Source organism: Eremomyces bilateralis (genome assembly GCF_010015585.1).
Source record: "Eremomyces bilateralis CBS 781.70 unplaced genomic scaffold P152scaffold_14, whole genome shotgun sequence".
NCBI classification, from domain to species: Eukaryota; Fungi; Ascomycota; class Dothideomycetes; order Eremomycetales; family Eremomycetaceae; genus Eremomyces; species Eremomyces bilateralis.
In genome coordinates, this window is record NW_022985080.1 from 73370 (window position 1) to 94322 (window position 20953).

Here is a 20953-nt window from a genome sequence, read left to right on the forward strand (position 1 = left end):
AGGTGCTTTGAAATCCAGTGACGGGATATTCTGAGTTCTGGCCAACAATCGGGAGTTGACAGGGTTCAATTGGGAAGAAGAGTGGAGCGGAGCGGCGGAGCGGCGGAGCGGAACGGCGGAGAATCACTACTATGTTCGCTGTTGCTGGAATGCTAAGGTCTTGCATGTGCCGGTCTTGGCGGGGACTACGTGGCGGGGACTACGTGGAAACGGCTCTAGACCCTGGACGACTACGGCAGCCAATTGCCATGGCATCGCCGCCAAAGCACACAAAAACATTCGAAATGCGCCACCCCGCCTATCTTTACATACAACCACTGCTGCCTTGAACCTTCCGCTTTCTCCTGATCGCCGAGTCTCAACCTTCTTATATTTCTATCCGTTGAACCCTCCGCTCCAAAGTTCAAGATGGCCTCGTCAAAAGTGTTTTCGCTGGAGGGCAAGGGGCTGAAGTTGGACACTGCCGAAGACATTGCTCCTCATATCGAAGCCTTGAAGAAGAATGACGATGTGGAAGAGATCCGGCTTCTGGGTAATACGCTGGGTGTAGGCGCTTGTGAGGCCCTCGCCGAAGTCCTGAAAACGAAAAGGAAGCTCCATGTAGGCCCCCAAACTCTACATCCGATAAACCATTACTCAATATGTTTACAGACTGCCAACCTGGCCGACATCTTTACATCCCGCCTCCTCTCTGAGATCCCTCCGGCACTCTCATTTCTCCTTGACGCCATCCTCACCCTCCCGAATCTGCACACCATCAACCTCTCCGACAACGCCTTCGGACTCAACACCTCCGCCCCCCTGATCACCTTCCTATCCGCCCACGCCCCTCTCGAGCACCTCTACCTCAACAACAATGGCCTCGGCCCCGCTGCCGGCGCCATGATCGGTGACTCCCTCGCCATCCTCGCCGAGAAAAAAATCGCGACCGGCGCGCCCACCCTCAAAACGATCGTCTGCGGGCGCAACCGGCTGGAGACGGGCAGCATGGAGGCGTGGGCGAAGATGCTGGAAAGCCACGCCAAGCATGCAGAGGGGAAGGGCGATGGGAAGGGTATGCAGACGGTACGGATGGTGCAGAACGGGATCCGGAAGGAGGGGATCGATGTCTTGCTGCGGAAGGGCTTGAAGCACTGCCGAGATCTCAAGGTCTTAGACATGCAGGATAACACCTTCACGGAATTGGGGTCCAGGGCATTGGCGAACGCGGTGGATGGTTGGGCGGCGCTGACGGAGCTTGGATTGAGCGATTGCTACCTGACGTCAAAAGGGGGGAAGCCGTTCCTTGCGAAGTTGGCCGCGGGGGGCCTTCCGAATCTCGAGGTTTTGAAGATGCAGTACGGGGAGATGGACGCGAGGACCCTCGCGCCGCTGGCGGATATCGCCGAGAACAAGCTGGGCAAGTTGAGGAGGGTCGAGCTGAACGGCAACCGGTTCGGCGAGGACGACGACTTCGTAGAGAAGCTAAGAGGGGTGTTGGAGGATCGTAAGGAGGCTGCTGGGGGGGAGTGGGGCGAGGATGATTGGGGGTTGGACGAACTGGATGAGCTGGAAGAGGAGAGCGAGGAGGAAGAAGAGGAGGAGGAAGAGGAGGAAGAGGAAGCCGTCAGGGAAACGGAGGTGAAGAGGGCCGAGGAAGCGGAGGAGCAGATGGTCGCGCAGGAGAAAGACAAGGCTGTGGACGAGCTTGCGGAGAAGCTGGGCAAGACCGGTTTATCATAGAATATGGTGTCCGTCGACTTGGGTTGGAGCAGATCCAGCGTGGAGATGATACCCTGGAAGAAGCATACTAGAATAGCGAGTAATTTTATCTGCCTTTGCTATAATATTAGAACAATGAAGAACCTGTGTCTAACGCTATGCTAAATTTCCTAGACTGGCTATAGGTAAATATCGGAAAGATTCCAGTGTCCTATTTCTGCTCATTTGAATGTACGTAGTGATGGTAGGCTAGGATGTGTTGCCACTTCAAATATACCGCAAATCGTTGCCTTCAAAGTAAATCCAACTTCCTTGAACATCCAGCTTCAATAGTCAACGCCGAACCAAAAAGTTGCATTAAAGGCGCAACTGGTTCTTTGGATTTCAGCTGTACGCCAAACTTGTCATCAAGAGCAATACCCGGAATTCTGTTGCTAGGGAATGAGTATGTATTGCTGAACGAAGCCTTGGTGACTGGTGTACAATTTGGAATCGCGGCACATTACTTTGAGTCTTCATTATTTGGTCTTATGCACACACGTTCAACTTACTGAAATTTGGATTTCATCTCTAGTCAAATCTTTTTTGCCCGTAACTCGTCGCCCACCTGCCGGCCATGCCTTTAGGCTGGGAGAGAATCAATGAAAAGACCCAGCGCCCAAATGCACTTATCAACTTCATCCGGCCTCTCCCCGGGGCCTCAGAAAAGCTGTCCCAAGACTTCCTGGAACGCGTGGCGGCCATCGTCTACCCCATCATGAAGCGCAACCACATCGTCGTCAACGCCCTGGAAGAGTTCCCCTGGAACCGCGAATTCGTCGGCCGCAACTTCAATGCCGGGGAAGCCGTTCAGCTGGTACTCCGGGCAAAGAACGGGGCGTGGATGCCGTTCCGGCACGTGCAGATGGTGATGATCCATGAGTTGGCGCACTGCAAGGAGATGAATCACGGGAAAAATTTCTGGAAGGTGCGTGATGGGTACGCGGATGAGCTTCGGGCATTGTGGACGCGGAATTACACGGGAGAGGGATTCTGGGGTCGAGGGCAGACGTTGCTGAGCGGACAGTACACTACGGAGGTCATGCCGGATACGTCGATGGCCCCCGAGCATATCTGTGGCGGCACGTACCGCAGCGCGAGGAGAAAGAGAAAGAGAGGGCAAGGCGGGACGTCCGAGAAGCCGAAGCTGAGCTACGCAGAGCGACAGCAGCGGAGAATCTTGAAGAAGTTTGGGAGCGGGGGGGTTGCGTTGGGGGACGACGAAACGAAGCGAGTGGAGCTCGAGGGAGGGAAGAAGGTACAGGGCAAGCCTCGGGTGGCTGGGAGTGCGAGAGGAAGGGAGCTGAGAGCCGCAGCGGCGTTGGCTAGGTTTGACAACGTAAAGAAGGAGAAAGATCGGAGTGAGGCGCCGTCCGATGGCGAGTCGGATACAGAGTCGGAATACGAAGAGGAAACTGAAAGCGACCTGATCGCTGTTGATGAACATGGCAAGCGACTCACTGATTCGAAAGGTCGGGGCTTTGTGAAGATCTGCGAGACCGAGGATAACAACGATGTTGACTCCAAGCGAGAAATGGACGAGCTTCAGCGGATCGATCGATACTTCACGAAACGTCCGCAGAGGCCGGGAAGTTCATTCATAGATAACGCTGACGACGGTAGTGAGACGGAGGATGAAGAGCTACCCATTGAGGTAAAGAGGGGGGAGTCAAATTCAATACCACGGAACAGTGGGATAACATCCGGCGAAGCCGGGCAGCGGCCTGCCGAAGAGACCGAACAGATCTCCTGCAACGTCTGCTCGTACCTCAATCCTTCGACCGCCCTGATATGCGAGATCTGCTCGAACGTGTTGAAGCCTTCCAAACTCCTCAGCACTTGGAGATGCCAGAGCTCGTCGTGCAAAGAGAACAATTATATCAATCCTGGAGACGCTGGGGTTTGTGGGGCATGTGGAGCGAGCAAGAACCGGGCTGCGTAGAATGAAGATGTGGAAAAGAGCATGATACCCTCCGTCGCTACGGATCTTGTTCCTCGAAACTCCATATCACGATATGTACATGAAGAGCAGGGATAACGACCAACTATGGACTCAAGACGAGCCACCCAGTTTCTGATACTGTTGAGCCACGAATTTGGCGCTGTCCGAGATATACGACCCCGAGTTATATCGCAAATGAGCCAGCGTCGAAGACCCTCCCGGCGTGCACGTCTAGGCCTCGTCAGTCGCGTTCGTTCCTTCATCCACTCAGCACCTACCAGATCCCCCTGAACACAGTTAAACTTATATTTCCCCTCCATCTGCTCGGGCCACTTCGGAATCGGCCCCACCGGACTATCATAAATTGGATTCGCCGCCGTTGCCTGCTGCCCCCCATCTCCAAACGTCACCGCCGCCACCACGCGCTCGAAGATCTCCGGCGTGAAATCCACCGCCGCACGATGCAGCACTACGGCGCCCTGCGAGTACCCCGAGAGCGCGAACTTCTGGTCCGGGCACGCGGTGACCTGCGTCTGAAGGTGCTGGAGCAGGGTTTGGACGCCCAGCTCCGGGCTGCGGTCGCTGAAGTCGGCGGGGTAGGGGACGGAGTAGCCAGTTGCGCTAGGGACGAGTTGGAGGACTTGGCGGACGAGCGTGTTGCCGACTATGATGCCGTATTGGCCGCTCTCTCCGGTGGCTTTGGCTGTGGATGGCTGGGTTAGCGTCGGTGGCGCGGAGGGAGAGGAGAGGGTACCGTAGATCATCTCCAGTGGGGAGCATGGTGCTGCTTGTCCAACGACAGTCGCAGCGGCCGATAACGTGAGCACAAGGAACTTCAAAGACATGGTTTTAACTTAACCTTCTCGGTGATTCTCTGTCGAACACAAGAATGGGACGACATCGAGAGAGACGTTTATCCTAAATATTGTTCGGGGGACATATTTTCAATCATGCTGCAATTAGACAGTTGCGGACCAGATATTGGCCATGATGAAGCCACTGATTCGGTTTTAATATATTTTCCGAGAACTCGTTCATGGCGAATTGAGCGAACTATAGGGTAAATCCACGTTTGGGGTTTATATTCCATGTGGAGACCTTCTCCACACTCTACATGCGCGATAAGACATGGGCTTGCCTACAACATTGCATTAGACTACTGTTGATTGACCATAAGCCTTGGGTATCACTTGTTAGTAATCGATTAATCGCATGTGCTCATTTGACCGGAAGCACAGCGAGCGCTTTTAGGTTTAGGACATCAGCCGGGAAATGCTTGAAAAGGTGAATGGGCAGTGAAGGAGATAGGATTGGTCAGTCAAATCTGGATTGCTAATTTTCGTCGAGCATAATGCCCTGAACATCATACCATAAAGGTTTTATAGCGGTCGTGTTGATGATGTAGGAATAGACGCCTGTCGCTAGGGTGCGTCGGCTGCTGCATAATTGGAATAGTGATATCTCAAAGAATCCGCTGGCTCGAAACCATAGCTGGACCAGACCCGTCATTCCGTCGTTTCAAGAACTTGTTCATATCATGGCGTAGCCGTATGCTGGACTGTAGATGCATCGAAAGACCAACCGACCCCACATCCGCCGGCGGTATCCGTCAGTTCTCCCCGAACATGCTCGCCACGCCCGCGAGGTTCGCCTCTCCACCTCGGACAATTCCCTGATTCTCTACCCCGCTCATATACATCTCCGCCAGCTTGCTCCGCGGCTTCTTCTGTGACTCGAACGCCGGCCGCTCCACCTTGCCCATCTCGTGGATGCTGACGCCGCGGACGCCCTCGAGCAACGTCAACACGCAGGCCCGCGCTTTCCGATCCATGCCCTGCCCGGACGCCGCGCGGATATTGGCCACCGCGTCGTCCACCCGGCTCCGCGCGTGCGGATCCGACAAGCCCGGCAAGGACAGGAGGACTTGTCGAGAGATCTGCTGCTCCGGCTGGCCGTCCGAGTCGATCTGGATGATCTGCGCGATTAGCATGGCGAGGTCCTTCTGCACGTCGACGAAGTAGGGCTCGTTGAAGGAAGTGATGGCCGCCTTGAGGACTTCATCGGCGAGGAAGACATGGACGGGGTCGGAGGCGGGGGTGCGGAAGCGGGGCGCGACGTTGCGGAGGGCGCGGATGGCGAGGTTGCAGGAGCGGGTGTCGCGGACGCGGAGGGTGTGGGTGATGAAGAGGAGAAGGGGTTCGAGAATTTGGGGGGAGCTGAGAACGAAGGTGGCGAGGTTGGTGGATTCAGCGGACTCTCCTTGCCCGGATTCGCGCTGCTTGGGGGAAAAGTGGTCTTCGCAAGAAGGGTTTAGTGTGCGTGTTCTGCGGATGGGACGTTTCGAGGAGTCCTTACCGTTGCGTTGAGGGTCAAGTAAACTGGCCGCGAGGGAGATGGCATTGAAGGTTAGCTGACGCAGAATGCTCTCATCCTTCATCTCGTCGGCTAGGTTATCGTCCGCGCGTTGCTCGCTGACCCTCTTGGTGACCTGCTCCCATTCCGAACCGATTTTCCTGTCCAAGACTGCGAAGAGCGAAGAGACGACTTTGGGTAGGAAATGGGGCCGGAGATGGACAGGGCAATACTCTATAAGCTGCATCGACATATTTAGCAGGACGGAAACGTGATGGCTTGACAATGCGTGTGCGTTGCTGAAGAGCGCATCGCTTAAAGGACCTGGCAGCTCCGGAATCCCATAGAACAAGTCCTTGAGTCGGATGAAGCCGTATATTATCCAGTAGCATGACTCCCGAATCTGTCTCACGGTGCCGCGTATCGTCGAAGCGAAACCTTCGTACGTGGTCTTCGAGCTGCTGACCTTGGCGAAAAACGTTTCCCTACTTTCGGTCGAGATCCCGGATTGCCAAAACCGGTCGGTCAGGACTCGTTTTATGACGGCCTGCATCTCTTCCGGAAGTTGAGACCAGTTCGTGAGATCGTTGAATGCTTGCGATTGGCCGACAAGCTTAAGAAGGTTAGGGAGAATCACGGGAATGGCCCGGGACCAGATGAGACATGTCATCTCATGTTCTGGCGAGCCGTCCTCGATCTTCTCGGTGGAGGCTGTTAAGAAGGATTTAGTGGATCGCAAAGGAAGCCCTTGAAACCGGCTGTTGATATTTTGCTGAATAGCCTTGCCTTCCTCGTCGAGCTCTTTAGCCGACCAGTCCTCCACCTGCCGAAATCCCCGGCTTTGAAAGTAGTCCGGAAGACTCCCGAAGGCCAGCATCTCACAGAAGGAGCCAAAGGACGACAAACCTTCAGTCAGCGTTGGATTGGTCCAGGCTGCTTTGACTGGCTCTATGATGCTTTCGAGCTTCTGTTGCTTAGTGTTTTCGTCCAGAGTCTTCGCTCGATGTATGAGCATGAAGAGGAGCGTCCTGAACGCTTGCATCCGCCTGTCGCTTAGCTGTTGATTCGCCATGATATGGTTTGCTTTCCTCTCCAAGTCATCATATAGGGTGAAGAAGTGGTCGGAGAATACGAAAGCTAAGCGTTGCATCTCGGTCGCACTACTGCTTTCCAGGCTCTGCATTGCTTCGGAGTACTGGTGAGGCGCACTGATATCGCGCGTCTCGAGATTGAACAGATGATCCAAAACTGCGACCGCAAGCCCAGGTCTGGTAGGAAGCGCTTTGGTCGAAATTGTGACACAGAGCGTGTTCAATCTCTTTGTGATCTCGGGATCTTGGAACTTGAGTGTCAACAAGGTACGACACCATTCTTCATAGAGATCCTGCATCCCATTGCGATCATTCTCATTTTCCACGGGATCGGCCCCCTTGCCGTTCCGCCACTTGATGAACCCTTTCATAGCAGCATCAACAACCGATATCTGAGCTTCAATCCGAAGATTGTCGGGGGAATTCTTTGAGAAGGTGTTAGGGTCGAATTTGGCCTGCTCGGCTTGGATCGATGTGAAGAGACTTGCGGCCTGTGACAGGATGTGGCGAGAGGCATCCAGGGGCGTCGACCGGACTATTTGCTCGATGACATCTGTGCAGTAACGTCGGTAATTTCCCAGGAAAGCATGCTGCTCCGGAAGCGTATCCATGTCTTCCTTGAGGAACAGGACCGTCAGATTGTCCGTGTTTTCCGGCAAGAACTCGTATCGAACGAGCCGTTCGCTACAGATCTCCAGGATGTTCCCGATCATTCCTCGGACCTCATTCGAGTCTCGGAACGACGGCGATTTCAAGATCTTGGACCAAAGGTGGAGGACAGGGATGGAGACCATCAGACTGGGATTCTGTAGCACGTCGAAAATGAGGCTCAGAAACTCTGCGATGGCGGCGTTCGGACCGAGACGACTGAATGATCGTTCGAGACAGGTTCCCAGATATGAAAGGAGTTCGGTGATTTTCTTGCACAAGGCGTACTTCTGCTCGTCCAGATCGCTCATCTGCTCCGTCGTCCACACATAGACTTTTCTGAGCAGGTCGGCTCGGGGCCCAGTGAGCATCGGGCCGATGATTTCCTCGGCGAACTCGTCCGACTCGATATGGCTCCGCGCGAAGATGGCTTGGAGCGCCTCGACCGTGGAGATTTGGAGCTCAATCACGCCGGAGGACAAGGAGGTGCAGAGGTAGCCCACGCAGCCGGTCATCGCGATGGCTCGGGGAATGACCCAACTCAACGTCGAGCGCATCGTGTTCACCGCCTTCACAGCGCAGGCCAGGATTTGCTCGTCCTTGATCCGATCTTGCTCGAAGAACGTGGGGAGGAGGTCACATATCCTCTTCAACCACCCGTCCTCGCCGAATCGCAGTTGGTTCCCAACAGCTCTGGTCGGGTATTGCCTCGCCAGCGCCTCTGCCGGGGTTATGATCTCCACGCACGCATGACTGAGCTCGCCTCCTCGCATCTCCACCGCTGTGTCGTCTTTCGAAAAGACATCCTCGCACAGCGTCTCCAAGATGCTCAGCACCACGCCCTGATGAATGACGCTCTTCCCCCATAGCCTGACAAGCAACTCGTCCATATCCATCCACGTATCTCCCCACGCGCGTTTCGCCACCTCCACCCACAACTGCGCCGCCTTGTTTCGAAAGAACGACGGGTCCTCCGCCGACACGCCCTCGGCCAACTGCACCGCACACTGCTGCAGTGCTCGCGTCCCGTTCTCATCCTCGTAGTGCCACCGATACTTGATGGAGTGCTCGAGCATCGTCAGGCCGAAGTACCGGAGCGCCGGCGGCTGGCTGCGGTCTTGCGCGAGGGCGAAGCCGTGGGCTGGGGCGTCAGGGTCGCGTTTGGCGGTCTCGAGCCATTCGGACGCACTGCGGCGTGTTTCGTTGGTGGATCGCGGGTCGTAGATGGCGGAGAGGGCTTGGAGGATCAGCGAGAACGTGTTGGAAGGGTCGCCCGGTGCGGCGGTTCCGGAATTGCCATTGCTGGTGGACGTTGGAGGGGCGGCGGGAGGGAACGCGGACATGGCGTATGGTTGGATGTGTTGCAGCGTGAGCGCTGGAGGCTCAGCTGGGCAAATGGATGAAACAGCGGCCGAGTCGTTGGGATGTACCTCGCTGCTGGGTTTGACAAAGTCAGGAGAGGCTACTCGTTAATGACCTGGAAGTTCTAGCTGTCTGTCTCTCTGCCTGTTTTGTGGAACAGACTGGCGCGAAGGTGGGATGGGCAGCGATGCTTCCTGTAAAACGATGACAATTACCACATCGCGTTCGAGTAGAGAGGACGAGGAAGCCCTTCAACGTGATTTAATGCCGCGACAATGGTTCACTGGATCAGCCGGAGGGGTTTGAAGGAAGTTAGGTCTATCAATCACTAGGTGAATCTGGTATCGCCGTATTGGCCACTCGTGCTTGGTAGTGGAACTGTTACATAAAAGCTTCACAGCGGAGGGTCGGTGGTGATGGCACGCGACTCCAACGCGGTATCACAGGATCGGAAGAAAACCGCCATTGCCTTGGGCCTACACAAATGGGATGTCTTTGAATATACTATGAGATGATACCCATTATTATGGGATTATGCATGACTCCGTGTTTTGTCCCTCACCGCCGGCCACGGACGAATTTGATCAATGGATGCCTTCTCCTAATCTTCCTCTCTGAGCGCAATATGTATGAGTCATGTTTAAGCCCATATCAGCCATAATCCCAGTCACTGCCCAACTCCACTATCTCCACATGAATAATGAGTAATGCTTCAAAAGTGCGAATTGCTCCTGAACGCCATGGTGCACTCAATACTCTCAGTTGACATGAATACCCATCTGTCAACTGTCACATCACCACGCAATTCTTTCCTTGATCGCTACACTGCCCCAAATACCCTTCTTCCTCATCGTCCGCCGCGAGGTATGTGCCCGCTTTGCGTTTGATCCCCTTGATCGTCACCGTCTGCTCTCCCTCCGCATGCCACCACTTCAACCGCTGAACCACCACACCGTTCTCGTCATCCAGACTGACCGTCCATTTTCCACCCGATGCCTCGATCTGTGTGACGCTGGATGGGAAATGGAACTCTGGAAGGAACAGCTCGGTGGGGAGATCATCGCTTGTCGCGGACGGTGCATCGAGCGTGAGCGAGAAGGTGCAGGATTTCAGATCAAAGCCGTAGGAAACAATCTGGCTGTGAGTCACAATAGGGTAGGGGCGTACAAAGGCCTCGGCGGCACGGTAACCGACATTGTCGAGCGGCTTTTGCGACATCTGTGACTGCCCAGGATCCGTATTGGCCGATAACGTCTGCTTGAGGTTCCTAGGTGTGACGCCAGAGCTTTCGGATGATGCAAGGCTCTCGGAATATGACAACGAGTTGCGGTTGAGGGAAACCTGGGAAAGGTTGCTCATAGCCCTTTCTGGCAAGATTTTGTCCTCGGTTGACAAGATCGAGAGATCTTCCCCATTCCACTGGTCGCCCCATTTATGGTCGTTCTGCGAGACTTTGTTAGTTTGAAGTCTTGACCGGACAGAGCGTGGCTAATCCTCACCTGCACCGCGTATACCCAATATGCAAATCCAGCAGCGCCGCAACCCTCAACAGCAAACATATTCGCATCGAGAGCGGAGATCTGACTGGAGAAGTCACCGGTCTTATACGCGTGCTTATCGTCCATATCATATGGGATTCCAATCTCGGTGAACACACACGGACGCTCGCCCATGTTGTCCATGCCTTCTTGGCGAATGGCAGACAATTGGTCCCGGAAGCAGTTTCGTATCGCGGTCTCCCCAATCTTAATACCCAGCGCTGGGTGCAGGTACTTGCCTCTCAATATGCCGAATACATCCACGTTCCAAACTCGATTCCTACTGAAGGTCAGTCACAAGTTAGGGATGCAAAGGGGTCCCTTACCATTTCTTGGTCATCAGAGTAATGCCGTCGTAGAAATGCGGGGCAAACACCATGTTAGGATCGTCGTCTGAAGTCCCCTTGATGGAGGGAGGAATCTCCAGCACAGGAGGCTGGCAAAACATGATTGTTTCAGGGAAAAGTTTCCGGACCATATCGCGGTACCTTCGGTAGTGGGCCATGAAGTAGCGGTTGGTGAAGTATTCGTAATCGATCGTTTCCCCGGTCTCCGGATCTTTCGCAAAGTAATCTTTGTTCAGGAGTGCATCCGTCGACGGGTCCCAGACGCCGCACTGGGCCCAGATACACTCCCCCATCTTCCAACCTGGGTCTCGCTTCCACCCATACTGGGTATCATCGTAATCGTCGGATAGCCACGCGATCTCGCCCTTGGGATCCACCAGGGTTGACCCGGATTTGTACGGGCCTAATCCACCCATATCCCAGATATCGATTTCGCATGCACGGCCCGATCCAAGAAGCATCGCTTGCCAAGCGGTTGGCGACGTCCCCTTCTGTAGCTTTTGCTCGGTTGGGATGACAGTGAGGTCTTGCCAGCCGATGATACCACGATTCGGTTCGTTCCAGCTTTCCCAACCGATAACGTGGTCCAAGCCACCTGCTTCCTTCATTCGCTTGGCGAGTTGCTGACAGGCATTCACGAAGTGGTCTTGCAGATAGTCCTGGATATTCTTGCCATCGATGATGGCGAGAGGGGTGAAGGTCTTACCGGCGAAGAACATCGTGAACATGGTCTGGCATGCAAGCCGGTGATAGTTGGTGGACCAGACCATCTTCGGAAAGTTCTCGGGGTCGGGATGGGTATTGTGAACGATTGCGGCTTCGGTGGCCGCGAACTTTTGCGGATCCAGGCCGCACGCATATATTGTCCACATTGGCGATCCTGATCCGCCCGAAAACCGTGACCACTACATAAAGATGTCAGACGGAACTAGATCCATTGCAACGCAAAACATACCACATCCTGGTGCGGATCCATGAAGACGTAGAACCCATATTCCTTCGCCAGCCTCAGAACTTCGATGGTGTACGCAATGTACTCTTCGTCATATCTCCCCGGGCCTGCATGCTCCAGCGCCTCCCAGGTAAAAAGGTACCGGATCGTATTGTACCCGAACCGCTTTAGTCTTGCGAAATGGGTATGGGCGTCCGAGAGAGAGAACGGCCGTCCAACAAAAGAGACATTGTCGCCGTCGAAAAAATGCTCCAACTGATGCGACGGGACGTACGGCGTGGTTGGGAGCTTGCAGTCACCGGAGACATTGATTCCATGAAGGATTACTTCGCGACCGTTGGAGTCACAGAAACGAGTGCCATCGATCTGAAGTTTGAATGAAGCCATACCGACAACGACTTCCAAGCGTAATCCAAGCAGGCAATGCGACTTTTTGACGGACTGGATCAGACTATGATAGGTTCATATACGTCGATGATCTAAATCAAGACTAAAGGAAATCACATTGGATCCGGAGGCGGTAGATACTTATTAAATGAGTAAAACGACCATCGCAGCAAAGACCACTGCAGCTGATGCGGAAGGTGGGCTTAGGTAGTAGTTCCCGCCTTACGCTGACAGAATTGAGGCATGTAGGTTGCGGAGAAGATGAATTGGAATCACACACGGAATCGCACACGGCCGAACGAGCGTCATGCCACAGGGAGCTAAATCGTGCCCTCGCAAGCTCCCCTAAATGGAGTAACGCCGGGTGAATACCGGTGTAAGCTGGGGTCTGTATTACCTGGCACGTGACATTCAATGTATTTTCAGCCTGTTAGCCTTACAGCCTGACAAGTTTTCCCCTCCTCCCTTGTCCCCTGAATGTCACGTGCCTTAATCAGCTCGATGTCCGTTCTTGGCGTGATCATCATTATGCCTGAGGCATCAACCCCAGATCGTTCGAGATCCATTTCGTCAATGTTGCCAAATGTCCAGTTGGCCTTTTCTACGATTTGGAAATATATAATTCTATGAATTCCACTCCTATATCTCCCACCCCTCGGCTTTGGATATTATTCACAATCCAACCCCTCTATGCCTTCACATCGGCTTCGAATTCCGCATCACCCTCAAGAATAGCTGCCGCCAGCCGCCCGTCATCATGCGGCTCCCGCTCGGGACCATCGCCTTCATCGCATTCCTGGGCCCCGCGTCCCAAGTGATCGCGATATCACCCGCCGATATTCCCTCCGATACCCCAGTCTCGAAGCTGTTGGAATCGGCTAAGGCTAGTTTCGCTGCGGGAGAAGTGCAAGACTCCCTCATATACTACGATGTGGCCATTCAACGGGATCCGAAAGACTACGTTGCGCTGTTCAGCCGGGCCACCACATACCTTTCCCTCGGTCGACACTCGCAGGCGCTGAACGATTTCGATAAAATCCTCGCGATCAAACCCGACTTCGAAAGCGTCTTGGTCCAACGCGCAAAAATACGAGCCCGGGAAGGGCATTGGGAGTCGGCGCGGAAAGACTACGAGACGCTGGGGAGCAAGGCAACGCAGGAGCTCGCCGAATTGAACGAGGCGGAGAGAGCGGCTAAAGAAGCCGGCATCGCGGCGAAAAAGCAGGACTGGGAAACCTGTGTGAACAGCGCCGGAATCGCGATACAAGTTGCTGGAGGGGTTTCGGAGCTGCGGAGAATCCGCGCGCAATGTCGCTTCGAGCGAGGGGAGACCATGGAGGCGATTGGAGACCTACAGCACATGCTCCAAGGCGGTTCCGAGTCGATTGAGCCGCACCTACAAATATCCGCGACCCTATTCTATGGTCTGGGAGAGACCGACAAAGGCGTGGCACAGGTCGTGAAGTGCTTGCAATCGGACCCCGACTCGAAACCATGCATGCAGATGCGAAGGAAAGAGAAAGCGATCGTCAAACAACTCAAGAAAGTCAACGACTTTGTCGAAAAGGGCCGACTTTCACAGGCTACTGCCCTTCTGGTTGGGTCGCAGAGTGAGGATGGCTTGATAAAGCAAGCAGAGGAGGAGATGGCGGAGTACCGGAGCTCCGGGATAATTCCTGCGAAAACCAATCAAGGCCTTCGGACCACGCTCGTCGAGATGACATGCGAGGCCTACGTTAATGTGAGTGGTGCCTGTAATGACCTACGAAATGCTCAAGCTGACCGGCCGTTAGATGAACAACATGAAGAAAGGCGCGAAGTATTGTGACGAAGTGTTGGCATTCAATCCCACCCATCTCGAGGCGTTGGTCGCCAAGGCGCAGAAGCAGATGGACGAAGAGCTCTGGGAGCCAGCGATCCATACGTTGAACGAAGCCAAACAACATCATTCACAGAACCACCGCGTCCTAGAGATGCTGCAAAAGGCACAGAAGGCGCATAAGAAGTCACAACAAATAGACTATTACAAGATCCTCGGAGTGTCCCAGGATGCAAACGACAGAGAGATAAAAAAGGCCTACCGAGGGCTCACCAAACAGTTCCACCCTGACAAGGCGTCCGCTCAAGGCATGTCGAAGGAAGCTGCTGAGAAGAGGATGGCCGAGATCAACGGCGCCTACGAAATCCTGAGCGATCCGGAACTACGAGCGCGTTTCGACAATGGCGATGATCCAAACAACCCACAGCAACAACAAGGTGCTCCGTTCCAAGGATCGCCGTTCGGAGGACCGGGAGGCCAGCAGTTCTTCTTCAGGCAAGGAGGAGGAGGGGGAGGGTTCAGGTTCCCGGGTGGGGGCCAGTTCAAGTTCGAAGGTGGCTTTTGAACGTCCACTACATAGATTTCGATGTATTATTATCTTTGTTTTCAGCATTGCGATGGGAGTCGGGGCGAAAGGGATTTTTTTGGACTGCCGATGTCCTTACAGACATCATGGCAAGGGGTTGCAGGATACACCATAAATTCCATGGCTTCCTTATTCGATTCCATATTCCAAGGGAAATCGAAAACACTCAACAATTATTTGCAACATTTGCGACATTTGATATATTTCTCGACGGCTTTGTGAAAGGGTCGCACCCATGGGACACTAATACTTAATTATAGCACATATAATGAAGTCACGCTGATCGGGCATCATCGATCGGTAGACCGTCACAGCCCACTTCGCTGCTTCATCCCCTTTTATCCATATCCCCCGCAGCCCTTCTGACGGGCCTCTCAATCGCCCAAATGCCTCCTCCGCTCCATTATCCCCGATCATGACTATGACTCTTCTCGCTGTCGGATTCGAAGATGGAAATCGAGGTTTCGTACAACCTCGAGAGTGAACAGCAATTCTGGGCTGGTAATGTACCCCGCAACGAATTCGGTTCACGCACGATACGAGATAGCATCGCATGTGTGTGCGGTGCGAGATCCTGTGCGGACCAAATGGCTAAACTGGTGGACATCAATAGAACTCGACGATATTGTTTCGAAACACTGCAATGAGCCCGAGTTAATCGATGATGCTTTGCGGTCATACCTCCACTTCACCACCCACTTCAAAGGTATGGGCAACATGTCTCTCGGATACCGAACGCAAAGACAATCCAGCGCTGACTCGAAGGTACTGGACAGACGATTATCTTCAATCCGACCAAGACATCGCGCAATGTATCTTCAAATTCCTGAACTCGTCCTTGTTCCAGCCGCACAAGGACTACGTTCGACGACAGCTCGTCTACAGCCTTCTCCAGGTACGTGACCGATCGGGCAAAACAGGCGTCCACGGCGGCGACTAATGAGCAACCGGGTTGTAGGAAGATGACGCTCCTTCATTGCACGTCATCGCGGCGATCCTCCTCTACGACGGGCGAATGCACGACGAGACGTTCATGATGTTCCAACAGGAGGGCGGGTTTCCTCGGGTGGTGGAGCTTATTCATGCGCCCGTCGCGCAAAATAATGTGGCGCTGCACCGGATGCTCCTGGAGTTGATGTATGAAATGTCGAGGATACAGAGACTTGATTGGGAAGACTTAAGTACGTCGAGCGGGTTTCAAAAGCGATAGGATACTGACAGTCCTACAGTAGCGGTTGGCGACAGCTTTATAAAGTATCTTTTCGATATCGTAGAGGGGCTATGGTATGATGCCAGTGATCCCTATCATTACTCCGTCATCCGAGTTCTGGTGAGTCCTCCATGTCCATCCCCATTTGGGCGTCTCTAACCGACCGAAGCTGGTTCTCAATGAACAATATCTTGTCAACAGCACCTCCGCGACCGTCCCAGGACCGGCCCCCCTCACCAACCGCATCATTAAATTCATCAGCACCTACCCACAGCATAAAACCTTCGGCGAAAACCTAATCCTCCTCCTCAACCGCGAGTCCGAGACCTCCCTCCAGCTCCTCATCCTCAAACTCCTCTACCTCATCTTCTCCTCCCTCTCCACCGCCGAGTATTTCTACACCAACGACTTGCACGTCCTCCTCGACGTTACTGTCCGCAATCTCCTCGACCTCCCCATCGACGACAACGCCGCCCAAGCTCTCCGCCACACCTACCTGCGCGTCCTTCATCCCATGCTCGCGAACAGCCAACTCCACCGACCAGGGATGCACTACAAGCGCGAGGAAATCCGGAAGATGTTGCGGATACTTGTCGGCGGGTTGCCGCCGGATGTGGATGACGTGGACAGCCCGACCGACTCGCCCGTTCAGGACCTCGGCGCCGGCATGAACGGCGCGGGGCCCCTTTATGGGTTCCATTTCGCGCCGGTGGACCCGACGACGCGGCGGCTGGTGAAGCGGTGCGCGACCGTTCCGTGGCTGCGCGATGCGGACGAACCGTTGCGATCGGAGACGCCGGTGCAGGAGGCGCAGAAAGACCTGGCCCGGCGGATGTTGGGGATGAGCGTTATGGATGGGGGGAGCAGTGTGAGCATGATGGAAGTAGCGAAGCATACGGAGAAGCCGGGCGTGATGACGCCGAGTAAAGTGAAACATGAGGAGGATATACAGGTTGCGTGAGCGTTGTCCAGCGTTTGTTTGGCGGAGTCGCTTTTCCTGGTGCGTTGGGTAGCCCACCGGAGCACAGCGAGGCGTTGACGGTGGGGACGGTTCGGCTTTCATTGCTTCCAGTTCAGTTTGGCCTTTTGACCGGATTATCATTCTACCAAGATGTTTACAGGTGGTTCTGGAATACATGTACACACGCAGGACTTACTACTACAGCTCTCTATGCTAGTAGGGTCTATAGGATTCACATTTCTTCCTAGAGTCCGCGAATTAATCCAAATATCATTTAGAGACTAGCATGCGCTATATTTCATGCAGTACGGGACCAGATGGCCTCCGGACTCTCGCAATGTACCCCTAATCCAATAAGTATACCGGGTATTCTGCACGTATATAAAATCGCCAACACAAAAAACAATGGGGCTTCTTAGCGCTTCTAGGGTTACTTTGGTGGAGACGTCGGCATCTTAAAGGGATGCGCCTCCGTGTTGAACACCCAATCATCCAAACTCACCACATCCTCCTTCGCGAACAGCAGATAGAAATACTTCAACGTCTCCGCCGTCCAGAAGCTTTCCATCTCGTCCCGATGCAGTGGGTTCCCTTTGGTGACATCGTCGATGGCCGACGCGGCGATGGTCGTGCGCGTGCGCCGGTCGACGTTCTCGAACATCTTCCACCCGGCCTCCCGGTACTTCGGATCGCCAGTGATGCGATAAAGGTAGAAGACCGATTCAATGGCTTCGGGTCTGCCGTTGAGCATTGTTAGTAGACGTCCAGATGGGCGATCGGCCCTCGGAAAGAGTCGGATGGCGACTTACCGTAGCAAATACCGTTTATCCATGATGGCGGCATACCCCTTCGGGATCCGCTCCTCCCTTACTCGAGTCTGGACGTACTCCTCGTGGCTCAACGGGGGGCTCGGCGGGCTAGGGCGCAGAATCAACGGCCGGCCTTTCATTGGCTTATTCGCGCTCGCCGGATCTTCTCCGCCAACGTCCTCCATTTGCGGCACTAGAAGCTGCGAGTCGGGGTCTCGCTTCATGACCGTCCCGGTGCTCGGCCGCTCGTCATCATCATTGTCCTGCTGCCCGCGGTAGGGGAGATTGGTCGGGTTCGACGCCACGACTGCCAACGGCTCGGCAGGTCCTTCGTCGTCATCGAATCCTTTCATCGCCGACTGGTATGTCTCGAGCTGCTGCAGGTAGCTCCCCTGTCGCTCCCGCGCGAACGGATCCAGGATCTCCATCCAGCGGGTTTCGTTCCACTTGCACTGCGCCGTGCTTTTGCAGGGGATGGTGGTGAACGTCTCGGGCATGATGCCGCTGGTGGTGCTGAGATAATTCCAAATACATGCGTCGGTCAACTTGGCGCCGATCTCGGTATCCTCCTTGCGATTGAAGATCTTGCCGCCCAGGGCGAACATGCCGCCGACGAAACAGTTGAGATGGCTCCCAACCGGGTAGAGCTTCCCCGTGCGTTTGGGGGGCAAGTCTTCGCCCTGCATCTGGCTGCTGACGTAGTAAGTGCCGGAAATGAGGACGTCGTCCTCGTCCGGGAGCATGGGGCGGAAAATGAGCTTATCTTTGGCCGCTTCGGTCGCTTTGATATACATCTTATTGTACTGGTCCGACAGGCCGCCTAGGAGAAGGTGCATCTTGGGCAGGTATTCGTATGCGCTGTCCGCCATAGATGCGAGGGTATACTCTTCCGTTGCGAACTGAGAGGTGGAAGCGAGCCCCTGTGGAGTGCATTCAGGAGTCGCCGGTTGCTCTTCGCCTCCTCTTGCTCTTACCGGGATCGTGTTACCCGATTGCGGGACCGTCTCAATCTTCTTTGAAAGCTGGCGTTTTGATAGTCCTTCGGATGACTTGGAGGTGTCGTCTGCCGTATTTTCTTCCGCAGATGCTGCTCGGGCAGCGGGATTTTTGTTCTTCCCTAAGCTCGGCTTGAAAATGATTGGCATTGGCTTCTTGAGAGGAACTTCGCCATTCTCATCCGTATCTTCTGGTTTTGTAGTGCCTTGCATACTATTGCTATGCGCCAACCGAACCGACTCATCCGCATCGACTTCTTCATCGAGCGTAGATGCACGCTGAACAGTAACCGTCCTGGTTGAGCCGTAGGAACTCTGACGCTGGCAACCGGATGCGTCTATTCTCGTCGGCCATAAGCCAGGTACTCGCGTTCGGTCTTGGTACTCATCCAGCGCGTCGGTAATCCGCGCAATCGCATCATAATACTTCGACTCTTTGGTCAACTGAGCAAGACGCGTGAATTCCACAGCCAACGATCCGAGTTCGGCCAGCACGATGCTAGTAGTCGATCGGTGTGGTTGAGATGCGAACGCGCTGCGACGTAATTAGCCATGGAACGCGATCCAAGGGGTTCTGCAAACTTACGGCTTCCATTGATAATACGGCACCGGCATGCGATTCGGCGTGTCAAACACGCCCATTAGAATCTCCGCCAACTCCACCGCCTTCTCCAACAAAATCGGATACTTCCCATCGCTCAAATCATATGCGCCAATCAGCCCCCCGAGATATCGAATGGTGGTCTCAAATACCGGGATATCGTGCCTTTCCGACGTCTTGAAATTGACCTTCTCTACGTGTTTCAACCCCTCCTCGAACTCCTCGACCATGCCCATGATCCATAGCGTATCCAACGAATCGATCAACGTCGCTCCCCACCCATTGAACGGATCTTTTTTCTTCCCCGATACGGGCCTGATCTCATCGTGACCCCATCCTGTGGCTTTGTACCCGCGCCACGCATGCGCCATCGAGTCCTGGATCATCGCAAGCCGTTCCTCTCGCCGGGTCTTCGCTTTGGCCGACTCCTCCTTGAATTCGAATTGGATCTTTGGGATCGCTTTCGGCGTGCCAGAAGGCAGCGGGATCGTCGACTGGACGGGGAAGTGCTCCGGTTGCCGGGCCCAGAAGATGGGCGACGGAATGGAAAGTGGCTCGACGTCGAAGCGGCCGGCGCTATGCTCGAGCAGGACATCTTCGATGGGCGGTAACGCACCTCCGACGTAGGGATTGTTGTCGCTTGCTGCGGAAGGGGAGGTCTTTGTTTTGGATGGGGCGGTCTTCGAGGGTGAGGGTTTCTGGGCGGGCTTCTCAACTTCTTCCGCGGGAGGGATTCGTCGGATGGACTCGTCATTGTGTACTCCATCATCCAATCCTGCGCCATCTCCACCGTTTGTATCCGCTGCCGGCCACTGCTTGTCTGGATCGGATTTGCTCAAGTGACCGCTTCCTGACTCGGCGACGTGTGTGACCGATTTCCAGGATGACTTCGCGCTGAGGTTATACAGGAGGAAAACCACGATACCCGCAAGGACGAGGACGGCTCGATATCGTCGATACCGAATCATGTTGGCGGCTGTCCAAAAAGGACCCGATCGGGGTCGAGGACGGTGACCACGGTAGGTTTAGACGGGGTGCATCCTCTTCCACCGGTGTGAACGTTCCAACTCTGGTAGTTGGTACAGGTCCACAGGCACGAGGACTTCGATATCACATCAGCGGCGGTTCCCTCGAGTAGACGGGGCAATGATTAAAAGTGTTCCAAAAGAGAGATCCGAATGGACTAGATACGACAGTATATCGCGCTTGGGTTCGGATCATAAGTAGTAGTGCTTAGTAGTAGTAGGGGCTGTCTCGGTCTCTCGGAGCACCACTTTGAATATTCAACAGTCTCGTGCATCGACGACCGGGAGGCGGGAGCTTGTGAGAGCCTGAGAGGGCTAGGTCTGGGTGGAGACTGGGGAAAGGAGCTTACTGCCCGAGTGCCCGTGTTGGTACTAACCACAGATAGTAAGGTAGGTAAGATTGTTGGTGAGATTGTTGGCCAAGGCCTTCAAGCCTCAAGGGTTAGCATCTCCGATGGAGGGGGCGAAAAGGGTCTAACGTTCGTCCGGACTCTAAGTTCGAACCCCTGCCTGTTGGCCAACCACCTACTTGGCCAGTATCACCATCTTCACCACCATCACCAAACGCGTAATATCTCAACCACCATA

General features: G+C 54.5%; 8 protein-coding genes across 8 annotated transcripts; 4 read left to right on the plus strand and 4 right to left on the minus strand.

Annotated features, from left to right (window-relative positions):
* The first annotated feature begins 279 nt into the window (after positions 1-279).
* Positions 280-1897, plus strand: P152DRAFT_459587 (RNI-like protein). Its single transcript, XM_033679712.1, has 2 exons — positions 280-600; positions 652-1897. The coding sequence occupies exons 1-2, from the start codon at positions 409-411 to the stop codon at positions 1720-1722; spliced, it is 1263 nt and encodes a 420-aa protein (XP_033532812.1). The 5' UTR covers positions 280-408; the 3' UTR covers positions 1723-1897.
* A 35-nt stretch (positions 1898-1932) lies between these two features.
* P152DRAFT_63489 (WLM-domain-containing protein) lies at positions 1933-3913 on the plus strand. The gene has a single exon (XM_033683132.1). The coding sequence runs from the start codon at positions 2318-2320 to the stop codon at positions 3680-3682; it is 1365 nt and encodes a 454-aa protein (XP_033532813.1). The 5' UTR covers positions 1933-2317; the 3' UTR covers positions 3683-3913.
* P152DRAFT_63507 (alpha/beta-hydrolase) lies at positions 3738-4909 on the minus strand. Its single transcript, XM_033683133.1, has 3 exons — positions 4437-4909; positions 3961-4385; positions 3738-3913 (listed from the first exon to the last, which is right to left on the minus strand). Exons 1-3 carry the CDS (start codon positions 4525-4527, stop codon positions 3794-3796), a joined length of 636 nt encoding a protein of 211 aa, XP_033532814.1. The 5' UTR covers positions 4528-4909; the 3' UTR covers positions 3738-3793.
* Positions 4910-5291: 382 nt separating this feature from the next.
* On the minus strand, positions 5292-9585 carry P152DRAFT_489445 (ARM repeat-containing protein; the record flags this gene model as incomplete). Its single annotated transcript, XM_033682140.1, has 2 exons — positions 6020-9585; positions 5292-5938 (listed from the first exon to the last, which is right to left on the minus strand). Exons 1-2 carry the CDS (start codon positions 9114-9116, stop codon positions 5292-5294), a joined length of 3744 nt encoding a protein of 1247 aa, XP_033532815.1. The 5' UTR covers positions 9117-9585.
* Positions 9586-9924: 339 nt separating this feature from the next.
* P152DRAFT_399612 (glycosyl hydrolase-like protein) lies at positions 9925-12359 on the minus strand (the record flags this gene model as incomplete). The annotated part of the gene is given in 4 exon segments (XM_033676526.1): positions 9925-10623; positions 10641-10953; positions 11000-11925; positions 11976-12359. The coding sequence occupies 4 exon segments, from the start codon at positions 12357-12359 to the stop codon at positions 9925-9927; spliced, it is 2322 nt and encodes a 773-aa protein (XP_033532816.1).
* Positions 12360-13116: 757 nt separating this feature from the next.
* P152DRAFT_467227 (TPR-like protein) lies at positions 13117-14743 on the plus strand (the record flags this gene model as incomplete). The annotated part of the gene is made up of 2 exons (XM_033680757.1): positions 13117-14100; positions 14153-14743. 2 exons carry the CDS (start codon positions 13117-13119, stop codon positions 14741-14743), a joined length of 1575 nt encoding a protein of 524 aa, XP_033532817.1.
* Positions 14744-15128: 385 nt separating this feature from the next.
* Positions 15129-17340, plus strand: P152DRAFT_459592 (uncharacterized protein). The gene is made up of 6 exons (XM_033679713.1): positions 15129-15265; positions 15378-15470; positions 15541-15659; positions 15723-15945; positions 15994-16094; positions 16144-17340. Exons 1-6 carry the CDS (start codon positions 15214-15216, stop codon positions 16933-16935), a joined length of 1380 nt encoding a protein of 459 aa, XP_033532818.1. The 5' UTR covers positions 15129-15213; the 3' UTR covers positions 16936-17340.
* On the minus strand, positions 17191-20673 carry P152DRAFT_419191 (seven-hairpin glycosidase). The gene is made up of 3 exons (XM_033677123.1): positions 19326-20673; positions 17745-19274; positions 17191-17672 (listed from the first exon to the last, which is right to left on the minus strand). The coding sequence occupies exons 1-3, from the start codon at positions 20306-20308 to the stop codon at positions 17366-17368; spliced, it is 2820 nt and encodes a 939-aa protein (XP_033532819.1). The 5' UTR covers positions 20309-20673; the 3' UTR covers positions 17191-17365.
* Between the last annotated feature and the right edge of the window lie 280 nt (positions 20674-20953).

Coding starts and splice junctions, on each gene's coding strand:
- P152DRAFT_459592 (XM_033679713.1), top strand. CDS start 15,214: ATGGAAATCGAGGTTTCGTACAACCTCGAGAGTGAACAGCAATTCTGG. Junction 15,471..15,540: donor CTTCACCACCCACTTCAAAG/GTATGGGCAACA, acceptor GGTACTGGACAG/ACGATTATCTTCAATCCGAC. Junction 15,660..15,722: donor TCGTCTACAGCCTTCTCCAG/GTACGTGACCGA, acceptor ACCGGGTTGTAG/GAAGATGACGCTCCTTCATT.
- P152DRAFT_459587 (XM_033679712.1), top strand. CDS start 409: ATGGCCTCGTCAAAAGTGTTTTCGCTGGAGGGCAAGGGGCTGAAGTTG. Junction 601..651: donor AAACGAAAAGGAAGCTCCAT/GTAGGCCCCCAA, acceptor ATATGTTTACAG/ACTGCCAACCTGGCCGACAT.
- P152DRAFT_63507 (XM_033683133.1), bottom strand. CDS start 4,527: ATGTCTTTGAAGTTCCTTGTGCTCACGTTATCGGCCGCTGCGACTGTC. Junction 4,386..4,436: donor CCCACTGGAGATGATCTACG/GTACCCTCTCCT, acceptor AGCCATCCACAG/CCAAAGCCACCGGAGAGAGC. Junction 3,914..3,960: donor ACTGTGTTCAGGGGGATCTG/GTAGGTGCTGAG, acceptor GACGAGGCCTAG/ACGTGCACGCCGGGAGGGTC.
- P152DRAFT_63489 (XM_033683132.1), top strand. CDS start 2,318: ATGCCTTTAGGCTGGGAGAGAATCAATGAAAAGACCCAGCGCCCAAAT.
- P152DRAFT_419191 (XM_033677123.1), bottom strand. CDS start 20,308: ATGATTCGGTATCGACGATATCGAGCCGTCCTCGTCCTTGCGGGTATC. Junction 19,275..19,325: donor CCGTATTATCAATGGAAGCC/GTAAGTTTGCAG, acceptor ATTACGTCGCAG/CGCGTTCGCATCTCAACCAC. Junction 17,673..17,744: donor GATAAACGGTATTTGCTACG/GTAAGTCGCCAT, acceptor GCTCAACGGCAG/ACCCGAAGCCATTGAATCGG.